Source organism: Rhamphochromis longiceps, linkage group LG8, assembly GCF_057381845.1.
Source record: "Rhamphochromis longiceps isolate RC_006_pf linkage group LG8, R_longiceps_female_GT1.1, whole genome shotgun sequence".
NCBI classification, from domain to species: Eukaryota; Metazoa; Chordata; class Actinopteri; order Cichliformes; family Cichlidae; genus Rhamphochromis; species Rhamphochromis longiceps.
In genome coordinates this window covers 3,642,468-3,658,058 of record NC_140564.1, presented here as the reverse complement: position 1 = coordinate 3,658,058, position 15,591 = coordinate 3,642,468, and the positions used below count along the sequence as shown (strand labels likewise).

Sequence of the window (15,591 nt, the reverse complement as noted above, 5' to 3'; positions counted from 1 at the left end):
TGTGCAAAAGACTGAGCGTTGTGCAAAAAGTAACTTGGTGTATGAAGGTGTGCGTGTGTGTGTATGTGATTGTGCAGATAAGTGCTTGGTATGAAGGTATTTGTGTGTGTGTCAGTGTTCAGGAGTCTGACAGCTTGGGGGAAGAATCTGTTTCACAGTCTGGTAGTGAGGGCACGAATACACCGGTACCTCTTGCCAGAAGGCAGCAGGGTGAAGAGTGTGTGTGAGGGGTGCGTGGGGTCCTCCATTAAGGCTTTGCAGAGGCAGCAGGTGTGATAAGTGTCTGTGATGGAGGGAAGAGAGGCTCCAATGATCTCCTCAGCTGTTCTCATTATAAGTTGCAGAGTATTGCAATCTGATATGGTGCAGTTGCCATACCAGACAGTGATGCAGCTGCTCAGGATGCTCTCGATAGTCCTTCCATAGAAGATGGTGAGAATGAATGACGGAAGATGGGCTTTCCTCAGCTTCCACAGGAAATAGAGACGCCGTTAGGCTTTCTTAGTTATGGAGCTGGTGTTGAGGGACCAGGAGAGGTTCTCTGCCAGGTGAACACCAAGGAATTTGGTGCTCTTGACGACCTTCACAGAGGCTCCATTGATGTGAAATGGACAGTGATCTCTCTGTGCTCTCCTGAAGTTAACAGTCATCTCTTTTGTTTTGTCCACATTCAGACACAGGTTGTTGACTGTGTCCTGTTGTTGACTATATGTGACGAGATGGGAGCTGAACATCAAGCTGTGCTGTTTTACAGTGAAGCGAGGTGGCCGTCATGAGGAAAAGCCTTGTCCCGAGTTTTTGAGCTCAGAGAGCAGATGAGAATATTTTTGGAGCAGGAGCACAAGTCTGAAGTGGCTGAAAAATTTAGTGATGAGAACTTTCTGGTGAAACTGGGCTATCTTAGTGGCATATTTGGAAAGCTAAACGAACTAAATCTACGGCTTCAAGGGAAAGATAAACACCTCCCTCAGGTCACAGGCAAGATCAGCTCTTTCACCCAAAAGCTTGCAATGTGGGACAGCAATCTTGATGAAGGAAATACTGATTTATTCGAGAATCTGCTTTAATTTGTTGATACTGGCTATGATGCCACCTCAGTGATTCCATGTATTAAGCAGCACATTTCAAAACTGATCGCATACTTCCCTGAAAACAGTTCCCAGTATGACTGGGTGAAAGATCCTTTCAATGCACAAGCTCCAACTGGTTTCAGCTATGCAGAGGAGAACCAGTTCACTGACATGACATCTGACTCCACTAAAAAACAATGTTAATAAAATTATTCTTTGTTTTAAGTTGATCTATATTTCTTTTTAGTTTTCTTTAATGTTAATAAGGATACAATGTTTTGCAGAGATGTACTTATAACAGCAATTTGGGTAGACCGAAGCAGATATGACTCCTTCAGCCTGATGACTCCCTTCACCTCCAGTGTCCACCATTTGTCAAAGGAGCTTGCAAAGAAAAGCGTCTGGACTTCTTTAAGTTGCTTGAAGACGTTTCACCTCTCATCCGAGAAGCTTCTTCAGTTCTAAGGTCAAATGGTGGAGAGTCCCAGATATAAACCTAGTGGGAGTGACCCCCCACAGAGGGACAAAAGGACCCCCTGATGATCCTCTAGTCGCCTGAGCCAAGGTGGGAAACTGGGCGTGGGTCCCAATCAGCCAGAGTTTCGGGTGTGTTCATTGTGAAACCTGGCCCCACCTTATCATGCGAATTCCTGAGGTCAGATGGCCCAGGATGTGAGTGGGCGTTAAGGCGTCTGGGAAGGGATCTCAAAACTGGATTATAGATGGCAGAGAGTTGGTGTCGTAAACCCCGCCTCTGTTCAAAGATGGTCGCTCACAGTGGACATAGATGGCTTCTTTCACTCCTCTTTCAAACCATCTGTCCTCTCTGTCCAAAATGTGAACATTGGCATCCTTGAAAGAGTGTCCTTTATCCTTAAGATGCAGATGGACTGCTGAGTCTTGTCCTGTGGAGGTGGCTCTTCTGTGTTGTGCCATGTGCTTGTGAAGTGGCTGTTTGGTCTCTCCAATGTAGAGGTCTGAGCATTCCTCGCTGCACTGTACAGCATACACCACATTGTTAAGTTTGTGTTTTGGCGTTTTGTCTTTCGGGTGAACCAGTTTCTGTCTGAGCGTGTTGCTGGGTCTGAAATACACTGGGATGTCATGCTTGGAGAAAACTCTCCTGAGTTTTTCTGATACACCGGCTACATAGGGGATGACAATGTTGTTGCGTCTGTCCTCCCTCGCTGGTGTCTGATCTTCTTTTCTGTGCCTCTTTGCTGACTTTAAGAACGCCCATTTAGGATAGCCGCACGTTTTGAGTGTTTCCTTTACATGTGTGTGTTCCTTCTTTTTCCCTTCAGGCTTAGAGGGAACATGTTCTGCCCGGTGGTGTAGGGTCCTGATTACTCCAAGTTTGAGTTCCAAAGGGTGATGGGAGTCAAAGAGGAGGTACTGGTCCGTGTGTGTGGGCTTCCGGTAAACTTCGATGTTGAGTTTGCCGTTCTCTTCAATGTCCACCATTTGGTTACAACATTGACCTCTAGGTCTCACTGTCCCACAGAGCATTGAAGTCTCCCAGTAGGATAACAGAGTCTCCAGGTGAAGCACCCTTGAACCCCCTGCTCAGGGACTCCAGTGGACTCTAGCCCACTGGGAAAATGCCAACGTACAGGCAGCAGGCCAAGGGGATACCAAGATACCCACTCCAGCCTGCCGCCTCTCATCAAGGGCAACTCCTGACTGGGACAGAGTCCAGCCCCTCTCGAGGAGACTGCTTCCAGAGCCCAAGCTGTGCATTTAGCTTAACCCGATTTTATCTAGCCGGTACCTCTCAACTTCACATTCTAGCTCAGGTTCCCCATCAGCAAGGGGACATTCCATGTCCCAGTCATCAGCCTTGGTGGCCAGGGATTGGGATTGGTCTGCCAGAGTCTCCACCCTTGGCCGCCGCCTAAAACACGCTGTGCCTGACCTCTACAGCTCCATTAAATCAGTGATTTTAGCGTGTTAGAGAAGAAAAATGGTGGATTGATGCAAATTGCATCCAGAACAGAAATTATACTGGGAATGCAATTTTGGTTGAACAAACACCTACACAGACAGCATGCTTAAACAGGCAGACCAGACCCTGAACTTCAGTAGATAAGCTGATGAGCAGTCAGGGTTGCAGGGTTGTCTCCATTTCTACTGTACATGTTTCTACAGTAAAATCACTGTGGCAGTTGCTTTAAATTCTCTTTGGGCTGGTTTCCATATTTGCTTATTGTTGTTGCTTTGTGTTAATAGGTAAACACTAAAAGAAAGATCATATGTTTGCCCTTATTAGGACAGGGATTTTCTGTTGGTGTGTGGGAAACTGTAGCCTATAGTTTATATTGTTAAATGTAACTATGTGGCAGTGCGTTTCAGGTCATTTTATCGTTTAGTGTAACAAATAAATTTCTCTGGCAAGTAATAAAGTAGCATACTACAATACTTTTAAGAAAGGTAATGAATAATGTGTTTTACTTTTTTTGATTAATGACCCCAACGATGCACAGCACAGCCCTGCTCCCTGCTGCCTTTGTTTTAAGCTCTCTGTCTTGACCCACTGTTTTTCTTTCTATGTTTAGGATGATGAAGTGGTCTTACAATGCTCAGCTACAATCCACAAGGAGCAACAAAAACTTTGTCTTGCTGCTGAAGGCTTTGGGAACAGACTCTGCTTCCTCGAGTCCATTTCAAACTCCAAGGTACAGTATTGACATAAGTAATAATCCTTTATTTCACAAGAATAGCCAGATCACCATCAAATGAGTGGGGAAAAATGATTTCACTGAAGAAAAAAATCCAGAACGTGTTGGCTGTAGCATGTATTTATGTGTCATGTTCATCAAACCCTGATCATCAGATCACAAACCAAAATGCTTTTGGAGAAGTTGCCTAATTAATTAAATGAGCGTCACAGCTTCCACAATAGCATTACAGTTTGAAAACTACTCTATACCTCATAGCTTTCATAGCTCCATTCATGCTATATTTTATAGGATTCACGTGTTTACTAAGAATTGTGTGTGCACAAAGTCAGAGCTGTACTCATCATAGATTTAATAAAGTCTCCTGTGCCACACAGGATAAACCGTGGCTCTTTTGGTGGTATAAAGGTGGCCTACACAACAGTGGACAGGAGGTTTTAATTTAGATGTAAATTTATAGCTGTTTTCTTGTTGTTTCAGAATGTACCTCCAGATCTGTCAATCTGCACTTTTGTGCTGGAGCAGTCGCTGTCTGTACGAGCCCTGCAGGAGATGCTGGCCAACACCCAAGAGAAGGCGGATGGGGTGAGTGTGGGCATGCATACACACACACATCAGAGAAGAGAGTATTAATAAATGTACTGTAGGTGTTGTTCACATTAGGGTGAGATCTTCTAGGGCAGACCTAGGGTAAGGTCATCTCCCAGCAAGAAGGTTCCTGGTTTGAACCCCAGCTGGGTCCTTTCTGTGTGGAGTTTTCAGGTTTTCCATGTGTCTGGGTGGGTCCTCTCCAAGTACTCCCTAAGCTGTGTAGGCAGACACAGGGGTGGACTACACAATATTAGAGAGTTTCCTATCACAGTTCAAAGACATTCATGTTAGGTTTGTTGGTGATTTCAAATTTGCTCATGGATGTAAGGAAGGGTTTAAATTGTATAGACTAAAGCAGCCGTCCCCAACCACCAGTCCGTGAGTCGTTTGGTATCGTGTTGTAGTTGTGTGTCTTATTTTGAAAGAAATATTTACGCGTTAGTGTAGTGACCAGAGAGCATTAAGGAGCAGAGAGGAGGATGTAGTTGGCGCATTTCAGAAGGACACTGCTAATAAAGTAACAAACTCCCCAGATGCCCTAAGGCCGTCCCTAACCCCATATCAACCACTTTAAAATAAACTTAAAGAATAGTGATGACTACCAGGAAACACCTGAGGCAGTTTCTGTTTTGATAGACCATGTAATACCAGAGTTATGATTAAAATATATATATATATACGGTATATATATATATATATATATATATATACATATACATATATATATATATATATATATATATATATATATATATATATATATATATATATATTAGGGGTGCAACGATATTCGTATCGATATTGAACCGTTCGATACAGTGCTTTCGGTTCGGTACGCATATGTATCGAACAATACATTTGTAATTTATTTTATCAACTTTCCTTCTGACGATGCTGTCTGTGTTGAGCGCTCAGTGGATCTGCGCTCGACAGTGCAGCCTAGGCGGAGTAGTCGAGCGCAGATTCACTGAGCGCTCAACACAGACAGCATAGTCAGAAGGAAGAGCGCAGGGCAAGCTAGCGAGACAGAAGTTAAGCTCTCCTTGCAACATGGACCTCCCCCACCCTCATTCAGATCTGGCGTTTGGAATTATTTTAGTTTTCATGTGACGTATGACCCTGAAGGTAAGCGAGTCATGGACTAAAGTAAAACAGTATGTTGGATGTGCCATGCAATGCTCAATTACATGGGTGGGAGCTAGTGTGTTAGCGCAGTTAGCTCGTTAACGTGTTGGCCGTCTAGCCCCATGCACGGGGCGATCGGCGGTAGCTCGTTAACGGAGATTTGCCGTGTTGTGGCGTTAAGGTCATTTCAACGAGATTAAGCACTAGTGGGAACACAACGAATATGACACATTTACGCTGACATCATCCTAGTGCAAAGACAAAAACAACAAGCATGCTACTAACTTTAGCCGAGTCATTTAGACAGCTGTTAGCACATGATTCTCCTTATATGTTTAATATGCTGCTGAGAATATAGCCCAGAAGAAGCGGATAGTATAGCTTTTATTTTGGAAAGAGACATTTCTCTGTAATAAACTCTCTTTTCCAAAGATGAGTGATTCCTCAATCAGATACAGGGCTCGCAATATCGCTAGCCCGACGTCCTGGGGCTAGCGACTTTTTCAGTCGGGCTACCAAAATCTATCTCTTCCCTGCCCGTCGGGCTATTGTAGGAAGGAAAAATATATGTCAATGCTTTTGCATTCTTTCAGAAATGTAGCTGGGTAATTATGTCATTGGCATCGGTGAGCCACTGTCAATATGTGACATATTGAAATCGCGTTTGAATTTGCGCTTGTTTTTTTGCTTTCACTTTGCAATCGCGCGAACTGTGTATAGAGAGCGACAGCACTGATCTGTGAGTGATGATAATTTGCGCACCAATTCCTCTGACATCGTCTTATTAATCGTTAGCTTACTATGCAAACATGACAAGTGAAATCTCCCGCAGCAAGCTTAAACATGTGAGAGGTTGATCGCGCAGAGAATCGCTGAGCTTATATGAGTGCGTGTGTAAAAGCAGCAGGATATATATTTTAGTTCTGCTGAGCCAAATAAGACAGGTCAGGGTGAAGAAGTGACAGCCAAAGAAAAGCTTACCACAAAACGGAGAAGTTATGACAAATCAGACTATAAGGCAAAAAGAAAGTGCAGCTTTATGGTTTCATGGACAAAAGAATTTCTGTGGCTGCAATATGACGAGCTAAATAACCAGGGCTGCACATAAGTGGTCCGCAGGTGTGCATTCGCTGTCAAAATAAAAAACACGCACAAGGGTTAGGGTTATATTTAAAAACTGTACTTTTGAGTTAAAATATATATTTATAATTTTAATAAATGACAAATTAAAAAGGCATGAACATTTTTTTTGTATCGAAAAAATATCGAACCGTGACACCAAAGTATCGAACCGAACCGAACTGTGAATTTTGTGTATCGTTGCACCCCTTATATATATATATATATATATATATATATATATATATATATATATATATATATATATATATATATGCGAGAGGAACTGACCTGAAGAATAGGATCATGGCCAAGCTTGAAACCTGGATCCCCCGTAGCCGGTTACCAAGATTACGTGAAGTACCCTCAGAAGGTCTGCTAGATGATGTTAATGCAGCACTACGGGCAATACCTACAACCACGATTACCGACACTAACAAGCTGATCTACAATACGGCAACAGTGATCAGTGAGATGCTTGGCTACAAGTTGAACAGCGACAAGGGGCAGTACCCTCCATGGAGAAGGAGGCTAGAGGGCAAGATCAAAGTAGCACGGAGGGAGGTTAGCCAACTAACGGAGTTGCAGAAAGGTGCGACAAATAAGGTGCCTAAGAAATACAGCAAGCTGTCCATACCTGAGGCCTTGGAAACTGCCAAGCAAAGACTCACAGCCTTGGCCAGCCGCTTGAGGAGGTACACCAGAGAGATAGAAGGCAGGAGAATAAACCAGCTGTTCTCCACAGAACCAGCAAAGGTGTACTCTCAGTGGCAAGGGAACAATAAGAGAACAGCACCACCAAGGCTGGAGACGGAGCAATACTGGAAGAGCATATGGGAGAAGGATGCAACCCATAACGGCAATGCTCAGTGGCTACAGGATCTGAGGGCTGACCACAGCGACCTCCCTGAACAGGGTCCAGTAACCATCACAGTGGCAGATATCCAAGAAAGGGTCTCCAGTATGAAGAGTTGGACAGCACCAGGGCCCGACATGGTTCACGCCTACTGGCTGAAGAAGCTGACTGCACTCCACGAGCGTCTGGCAGCACAAATGAACCAGCTGCTAGTTAACGAGAGACACCCGGAATGGCTAACTGAAGGCCGGACGGTCCTGATCCCCAAGGACCCCAAGAAGGGACCGGTCCCCTCCAACTACCGACCAATAACCTGCCTCAGTACTACAAGGAAGCTCCTGTCAGGCATCATATCGGCTAAGATGAACAGGCACATGGGTCAATACATGAGTGGGACACAGAAAGGAATTGGCAAGAATACCAGAAGGTAGTCAGAACTGAGGGGATTGAACTACCAGAAGGCAACATTGCAGACATAGAGGACAGTTACAAGTACTTGGGGATCCCGCAGGCGAATGGGAACCATGAAGAGGCCGCTAGAAAAGCTGCAACCACCAAGTACCTGCAGAGGGTCAAGGAAGTCCTGAGGAGTCAGCTGAATGGTAAGAACAAGATCCGGGCCATCAACACGTACGCCCTGCCCGTGATCAGGTACCCTGCTGGGGTAATAGGCTGGCCAAAGGAGGAGATAGAAGCCACTGACATAAAGACAAGAAAGCTCCTTACCATGCATGGAGGGTTTCACCCCAAATCCAGCACCCTGAGGCTGTATGCTAAGCGGAAGGAAGGGGGCCGGGGACTGGTGAGTGTCAGCACCACAGTCCAGGATGAGACAACGAACATCCAAGAATACATTGGGAAGATGGCCCCAACTGACCGAGTGCTCAGTGAATACCTCAGGCAGCAGAAACCCAAGAAAGAGGAGGGAGACGAGGAACCATCATGGAAGGACAGGCCCCTGCACGGTATGTACCACCGGCAGATAGAGGAGGTGGCTGATATCCAGAAATCCTACCAGTGGCTGGACAAAGCTGGACTGAAAGACAGCACAGAGGCACTAATCATGGCAGCACAAGAACAAGCTCTGAGCACAAGATCCATAGAGGCTGGGGTCTATCACACCAGGCAAGACCCCAGGTGCAGGCTGTGTAAAGATGCCCCAGAGACAATCCAGCACATAACAGCAGGGTGCAAGATGCTAGCAGGCAAGGCATACATGGAACGCCATAACCAAGTGGCCGGCATAGTGTACAGGAACATCTGTGCCGAGTATAACCTGGAAGTCCCGAGGTCAAAATGGGAGATGCCCCCAAGGGTGGTGGAGAATGACCGAGCTAAGATCCTGTGGGACTTCCAGATACAGACGGACAAAATGGTGGTGGCTAACCAACCGGACATAGTGGTGGTAGACAAACAGAAGAAGACGGCCGTAGTGATCGATGTAGCGGTTCCGAATGACAGCAATATCAGGAAGAAGGAACACGAGAAGCTGGAGAAATACCAAGGGCTCAGAGAAGAGCTCGAGAGGATGTGGAGGGTGAAGGTAACGGTGGTCCCCGTGGTAATCGGAGCACTAGGTGCGGTGACTCCCAAGCTAGGCGAGTGGCTCCAGCAGATCCCGGGAACAACATCGGAGATCTCTGTCCAGAAGAGCGCAGTCCTGGGAACAGCTAAGATACTGCGCAGGACCCTCAAGCTCCCAGGCCTCTGGTAGAGGACCCGAGCTTGAAGGATAAACCGCCCGCAGGGGCGTGCTGGGTGTTTTTTTTATATATATATATATATACAGATTTATTTAAAAAAAATTATTAGGTTTTAGCCTATTGATTTATTCAGTACATGTGGGTTGGATTTTTTTGTTGTCATAATTCAACATTTTACTGTTTTTCTTTAACTGGTTTATTTACTTAACTTCTATGTTTGTAACCAGGTTAAAACTGTCATTCATTAAATTGTTTAAATATGTTGAAATATTAAAAATGTTAAAATACATGTTAATATGTAAATGGTTAAATAATGCCTGATAATGGTTAAAGTATTTAGAAAAGTCTTCAAATTCCTTTTAAATGAAGCACAATGTGTTAAATATGTTTAAATGACCATTTGCATTAAATACGGTCATTTTTACAAGTATCCTGTTTTATCATGAAGAGCTAATGATTGTATGACAAAGTGAGCATGGTTGTGATCGGTAGCTGGGCTGAGAGAAGCTGCAATGGAAAGTACAGTGGGGCAAAAAAGTATTTAGTCAGCCACCGATTGTGCAAGTTCCCCCACCTAAAATGATGACAGAGGTCAGTAATTTGCACCAGAGGTACACTTCAACTGTGAGAGACAGAATGTGAAAAAAAAAATCCATGAATCCACATGGTAGGATTTGTAAAGAATTTATTCGTAAATCAGGGTGGAAAATAAGTATTTGGTCACCTCAAACAAGGAAAATCTCTGGCTCTCACAGACCTGTAACGTCTTCTGTAAGAAGCTTTTCTGTCCCCCACTCGTTACCTGTATGAATGGCACCTGTTTGAACTCATCATCTGTATAAAAGACACCTGTCCACAGCCTCAAACAGTCAGACTCCAAACTCCGCCATGGCCAAGACCAAAGAGCTTTCGAAGGACACCAGGAAAAGTATTGTAGACCTGCACCAGACTGGGAAGAGTGAATCTACAATAGGCAAGCAGCTTGGTGTGAAAAAATCAACTGTGGGAGCAATCATCAGAAAATGGAAGACATACAAGACCACTGATAATCTCCCTCGATCTGGGGCTCCACGCAAGATCTCATCCCGTGGGGTCAAAATGATCATGAGAACGGTGAGCAAAGATCCCAGAACCACACGGGGGGACCTGGTGAATGACCTGCAGAGAGCTGGGACCAAAGTAACAAAGGTCACCATCAGTAACACACTACAACGGCAGGGAATCAAATCCCGCAGTGCCAGACGTGTTCCGCTGCTGAAGCCAGTGCATGTCCAGGCCCGTCTGAAGTTTGCCAGAGAGCACATGGATGATACAGCAGAGGATTGGGAGAATGTCATGTGGTCAGATGAAACCAAAGTAGAACTTTTTGGTATAAACTCAACTCGTCGTGTTTGGAGGAAGACGAATACTGAGTTGCATCCCAAGAACACCATACCTACTGTGAAGCATGGGGGTGGAAACATCATGCTATGGGGCTGTTTTTCTGCCAAGGGGACAGGACGACTGATCCGTGTTAAGGACAGAATGAATGGGGCCATGTATCGTGAGATTTTGAGCCAAAACCTCCTTCCATCAGTGAGAACTTTGAAGATGAAACGAGGCTGGGTCTTCCAACATGACAATGATCCAAAACACACCGCCCGGGCAACAAAGGAGTGGCTCCGTAAGAAGCATTTGAAAGTCCTGGAGTGGCCTAGCCAGTCTCCAGACCTCAACCCCATAGAAAATCTGTGGCGGGAGTTGAAAGTCCGTGTTGCTCGGCGACAGCCCCAAAACATCACTGCTCTCGAGAAGATCTGCATGGAGGAATGGGCCAAAATACCAGCTACTGTGTGTGCAAACCTGGTAAAGACCTATAGTAAACGTTTGACCTCTGTTATTGCCAACAAAGGTTATGTTACAAAGTATTGAGTTGTATTTTTGTTATTGACCAAATACTTATTTTCCACCCTGATTTACCAATAAATTCTTTACAAATCCTACCATGTGGATTCATGGATTTTTTTTTTCACATTCTGTCTCTCACAGTTGAAGTGTACCTCTGGTGCAAATTACTGACCTCTGTCATCATTTTAAGTGGGGGAACTTGCACAATCGGTGGCTGACTAAATACTTTTTTGCCCCACTGTATGTGAAGTTTGTGCAAATTTGTGCGGACTATATGCTCAACAGTCTTTGTCAAAAAACTCCTTTTGCAAACTGCCTGTGAGCCGGGGACATTTTTTCTCTAAATCCACTGTGCATGTTTACTTTTGTTTAAGTGTCAAGAGCCTGAGCTGTTTTGGAGATGTCCACTGATCACTTTGGATTCCTTCACACATAACTGTTTCCCATGTTTCCAAAGGGTGGAGAACATGTTTTCTGTACCAGTTATTTTCCTGTAGGTTTTTGGCTCAACAGCTAGTTTGAACTGGAAATACATTTCACCTTTGTATGTGTCTCTAGTTATCAAAAGATGTCTGCACTGACCACATTTGGGCTACAAATAGCCCACACTAGTAATTCAGTAGATGTTTAAAAAGAGACGTTACTTGGTGTTACAAAACAACTCTTTCAGTGGGCCAAATTGGACGTTCGAAAGTGACATATTAAAGATGTCACTCCACTCATTTTACGTAGTGGGGATGCTATGGCCGTGTATCACCTTCCAAAGTCATAATGATAAAACCATCAAAACAAATATCCATTATCACTATTATCATTTTGAACTTTTGCAGGGAGCCACCATCTTTCCTAAACTTGACCTAAAAAATGCTTACCACTTTGCTTGCATTGAGGAGAGAGATGATTACAGAACTGAGACGTTTTGAAAGTCATATCATGCCATTTGGTCTCAGTAATGCTCCCGCTGTTTATCAGGTCCTTGTTAATAATGTACAATTCATGACTACCTGAATTGTTGTTTTTTTGTTTGTCTGGATGATCTCCTCATTTTTTCCAGCAAACTGTCTGAACATGAACCTCAAATCCATCAAGTGTTGCAGTGTTTGCTGGAAAGTAAGCTTTATGTCAACCGTGAGAATTGCAAATTCCGTGTTACAGTTTCTTTCCATTGTTCTGAAAGAGCAGATCAAAGCTGACCCTGCAGACTTTCAAGCTGTTTTGGACTGACCCATTCTACAACTTGTAAACATCTCCTGGGGTTTGACACTGGTTTACCTCAAACCTGCTCATTCTGTTGCCCTCTCCAAATTCCCTTCTGCCCCAGAAACAGCTCAGCTCTTAGTGGACCATGTCTTCTGTCTTCATGTGATGCCTCTGGACATTGCCTCCAACTGTGAGCCACGGTTTACATCATGAGTTTGGAAGGAGTTCTGCTCTATTCTAGGTGCCCAGGCAAGCCTCTCTTCTGGTTCTCACCCACAGACTAACCGATAAATCAAAAGGCCAAATCAGGAGTTGGAAGCAGCTCTCAGTCGTGTTGCTTCTTTAAACCAGTCCACCTAGAGCACATAACATACCTGGTAGAATACGTCCATAACTCCATAATATCCCCGGCAACTGGTCTCTCATTTGAGGCATCCCTTGGTTGTCAGCCACCACTGTTTACCACCACAGAACATGAGGTTTTGTTCTGTCTGTTCAACATCATTTTCGTCATTATCACAGCAACCCACGCTGCACTGTTATGGACGAAGGAGCAAAACAAACAACTGGTGGACTGTTGTTGCACTCCTGATCCAAACTACCTGCCCAGTCAAAAGGTTTGGCTTTCTACTAAGCACATATCTCTTAAGACCGACTCCAAGAAACTCACTCCTGGTTACTCTGATTCTTTTGAAAGAGAAGCTCAAAAGGATCAATGTCTACTTGTTTAAGGTTACCTCTCAACATGAAGATATAATATAATCCATGTATCTCAACTAAAACCCAGTTTCTCCAGTCTCAAGGCAAGAAACCAACCAATTTAAATAAACTACCAATTTTGGTTAAAGGGTTAAATGGTTAAATATTCATCCAGAATTATATCAGAAGCTTGCTGGCTCTCACAAACGTCTGGTCAAGGTACGACTTGCTAAATGAAATTAAATCAAATATTGGGGGAGGTATGTGTATATAATTTTGACCGTGCGCATTAGAGAAAATAAAAAATAAATTCAAACTTGTGCACCCAGTTCTTGTTTGTCAACGTCAAACATTCCATCCCATAAAAAGAACAGTTCAATAAAATCATTAAAAGCATCAGAGTTCATGCCCATGATGAGTTTATGTGAACATCTGACCACAACTACGTGTGTCAGAATTGACAGCACAAATCAGTCAGTCTTGACAGGAGAAGGGAAAGAATGTGTGAAAATTTACCTCATCAAAGTGTCGGAGGTAATATGCAACAATGTAAGACAGAAGACTTTTCATGCCGTCCTGTATGCGGAAAGAACACACATAAATTTAAAGGAGTGAAGATGGCAATCAAACAGCATCATTATACAATTTTCCATTAATGCACTGGTCATAACTACATGGCTATAGAAAGAGTGAGCAGGAAAAAAAAGACACAACCGAAACAGAAATATACCAATATACCAAGACCAAGAAATATACAAAGTCTGTCCTAAAAGTCTGCTGAAGTTCTCATTATCATGATTAACTCCTGTCAATATTTGTATTGCTTTTTTTTTGACACCATTTCAATTGTCTTTCCATACTCTGAGGATCATTCTTGTGACCAAAATTGCCCTCACTTTCATTGCCACAAAACTGTATTTGGGTGCAGTGGGAAAGACTGATTGGTCTCTAAGTAAACATAACCTTGGTGATATTGCTATTTCAAACATAACAATTTACCTATCTCAATGTAGAGCTTTTTTCCCTGAAAAACCTAAATCTGCTTACATTCTTGAATAGCATTTGTATATGTTCCTGTACCTGATTTCCAACATAGGTCATTGGTTGTTACACTGCGCCTATACAATTTAGAAGGGGTAAAATAAATCCTATGTATTAATTTAAATTATACTAATTTTTGCTGGGCTTTTTGTGAATTTATCAGGATTTGAGAGTATTCTAGACTACTCCTGTTTTATATCAAAGCCTAAGTCCGTTTGTTAAATGATCCTCAGGTTATTAAAGTAATTATTTGCTAAGTATTTTATAAAACACAGCTGCCTTATACTTCATGTAAGAAAGATCCAGAAAGTCCCTCACTGGGGACTTTAAATTGGCTTTTAACATTTTAATCTCAAATATCTACAAATATCAGTTGTAGATATTTCAAAAACATCACGACTCAAAGGTCCAATTTTATGCTTGCCCCTCTTTCAAGCTATTGTATCCAATACGACCCTCATCTGTACAACAGGACTGTTAAAGAAAAAATCTTCTCTATTAGTAACTGTGTCATGTAAGAGAACACCCCAAAATTGAAACAGGCTTACTAATTCCTTTTCAATTTTGATCCAGCTTAATTTAGAATAATATCCTCTACCATGTTTAGACCCATTCCTCTTGACCTGTGGGAGTATTTCTACAGGCAACATCACTGAGACATAGTTGAACTACCATTTTAATCACAGTAATTTTTTCCACAAAATAAAATTCCATTTTTAATTAATAATCTAGATTTATTATTTATTTGAGTAGGTTTTATACTTGAGGTACTAATTTTTCCAAACCCGGGTTTAAAAGAATCCCTAAATATTTCAAAGCTGAAGATAACCAGTTGAAACTTAATAGAGCAACATTTTTACAGGAGCTGATATAGGCATGCATTTAGATTTGCGCCAGTTATTTTACAGTTAAGATCCTAAATGCATTCAATCGAAGGCAACAAAAGGATCCCAGTGCAGGATTTAGGAGATGAAATGTAAAGTCAAAGGGTATATTTATTAAAGAACTCCTCATCAAAGAAATTGCAAAACAAAGGTGTCAGCTGAGCTGAACAATTCAAGATTACACGGCTCAATGAATATTAACTTTTATTCAGTAAGTTGTAGTTTATTACCTCATAATGGACTACACACATAACATTAGAGTAAGCTTCTATTAAACTGCATTGCTGAATACTGTGAATATATTACATTTAAAAGGCATGGATGCAATCTACAGGACCAAGACTCTTTATTTTAGGATACAGGGACAAAATTATACTTTGTTTTCAGCATTCTGGTTACTTACACTGCTTTTTACATCTTTAAGTTTGGGCAGGATGTCAAGGCTGAAACCATCAGCTTGGCCTCTGGTTCGATTGCCACCATTCATGAAGTTACCAAAGGCCAGAATCAGACCTAGAATCTTCTTCACTGTTTCACTGTCCTGTATTACCTGTAAAACGAGATCAAACAGACAGAAAGAAGAAATCATGTGACTGTACTGATTATACATTAGGTAGAATTATTACTTTTCACAATTTTGAAAGCATTTTTTCAACAAGAAACACTTTTCAGGCTTTTACGCTGCACTGCTTTTTTTATACGCGCAAAGTTGTTCTGTTTAAGTTTCCTCATTTCTGA

At 42.7% G+C, this 15,591-nt stretch overlaps 1 protein-coding gene across 4 annotated transcripts in view; it reads right to left on the bottom strand.

Moving 5' to 3' along the window:
* Nucleotides 1–15,591, bottom strand: part of LOC146662912 (formin-2-like) — a 74,736-nt gene that overhangs the window by 29,011 nt on the left and 30,134 nt on the right. For all 4 annotated transcript variants that reach the window (XM_085415487.1, XM_085415485.1, XM_085415484.1 and 1 more), the window contains exons 12-13: nt 15,257–15,403; nt 13,445–13,504 (exon numbers count right to left, since the gene is read on the bottom strand). In XM_085415487.1, coding sequence (XP_085271613.1) covers nt 13,445–13,504; nt 15,257–15,403 — 207 coding nt within the window. The remainder of the gene's footprint in view (nt 1–13,444; nt 13,505–15,256; nt 15,404–15,591) is intronic.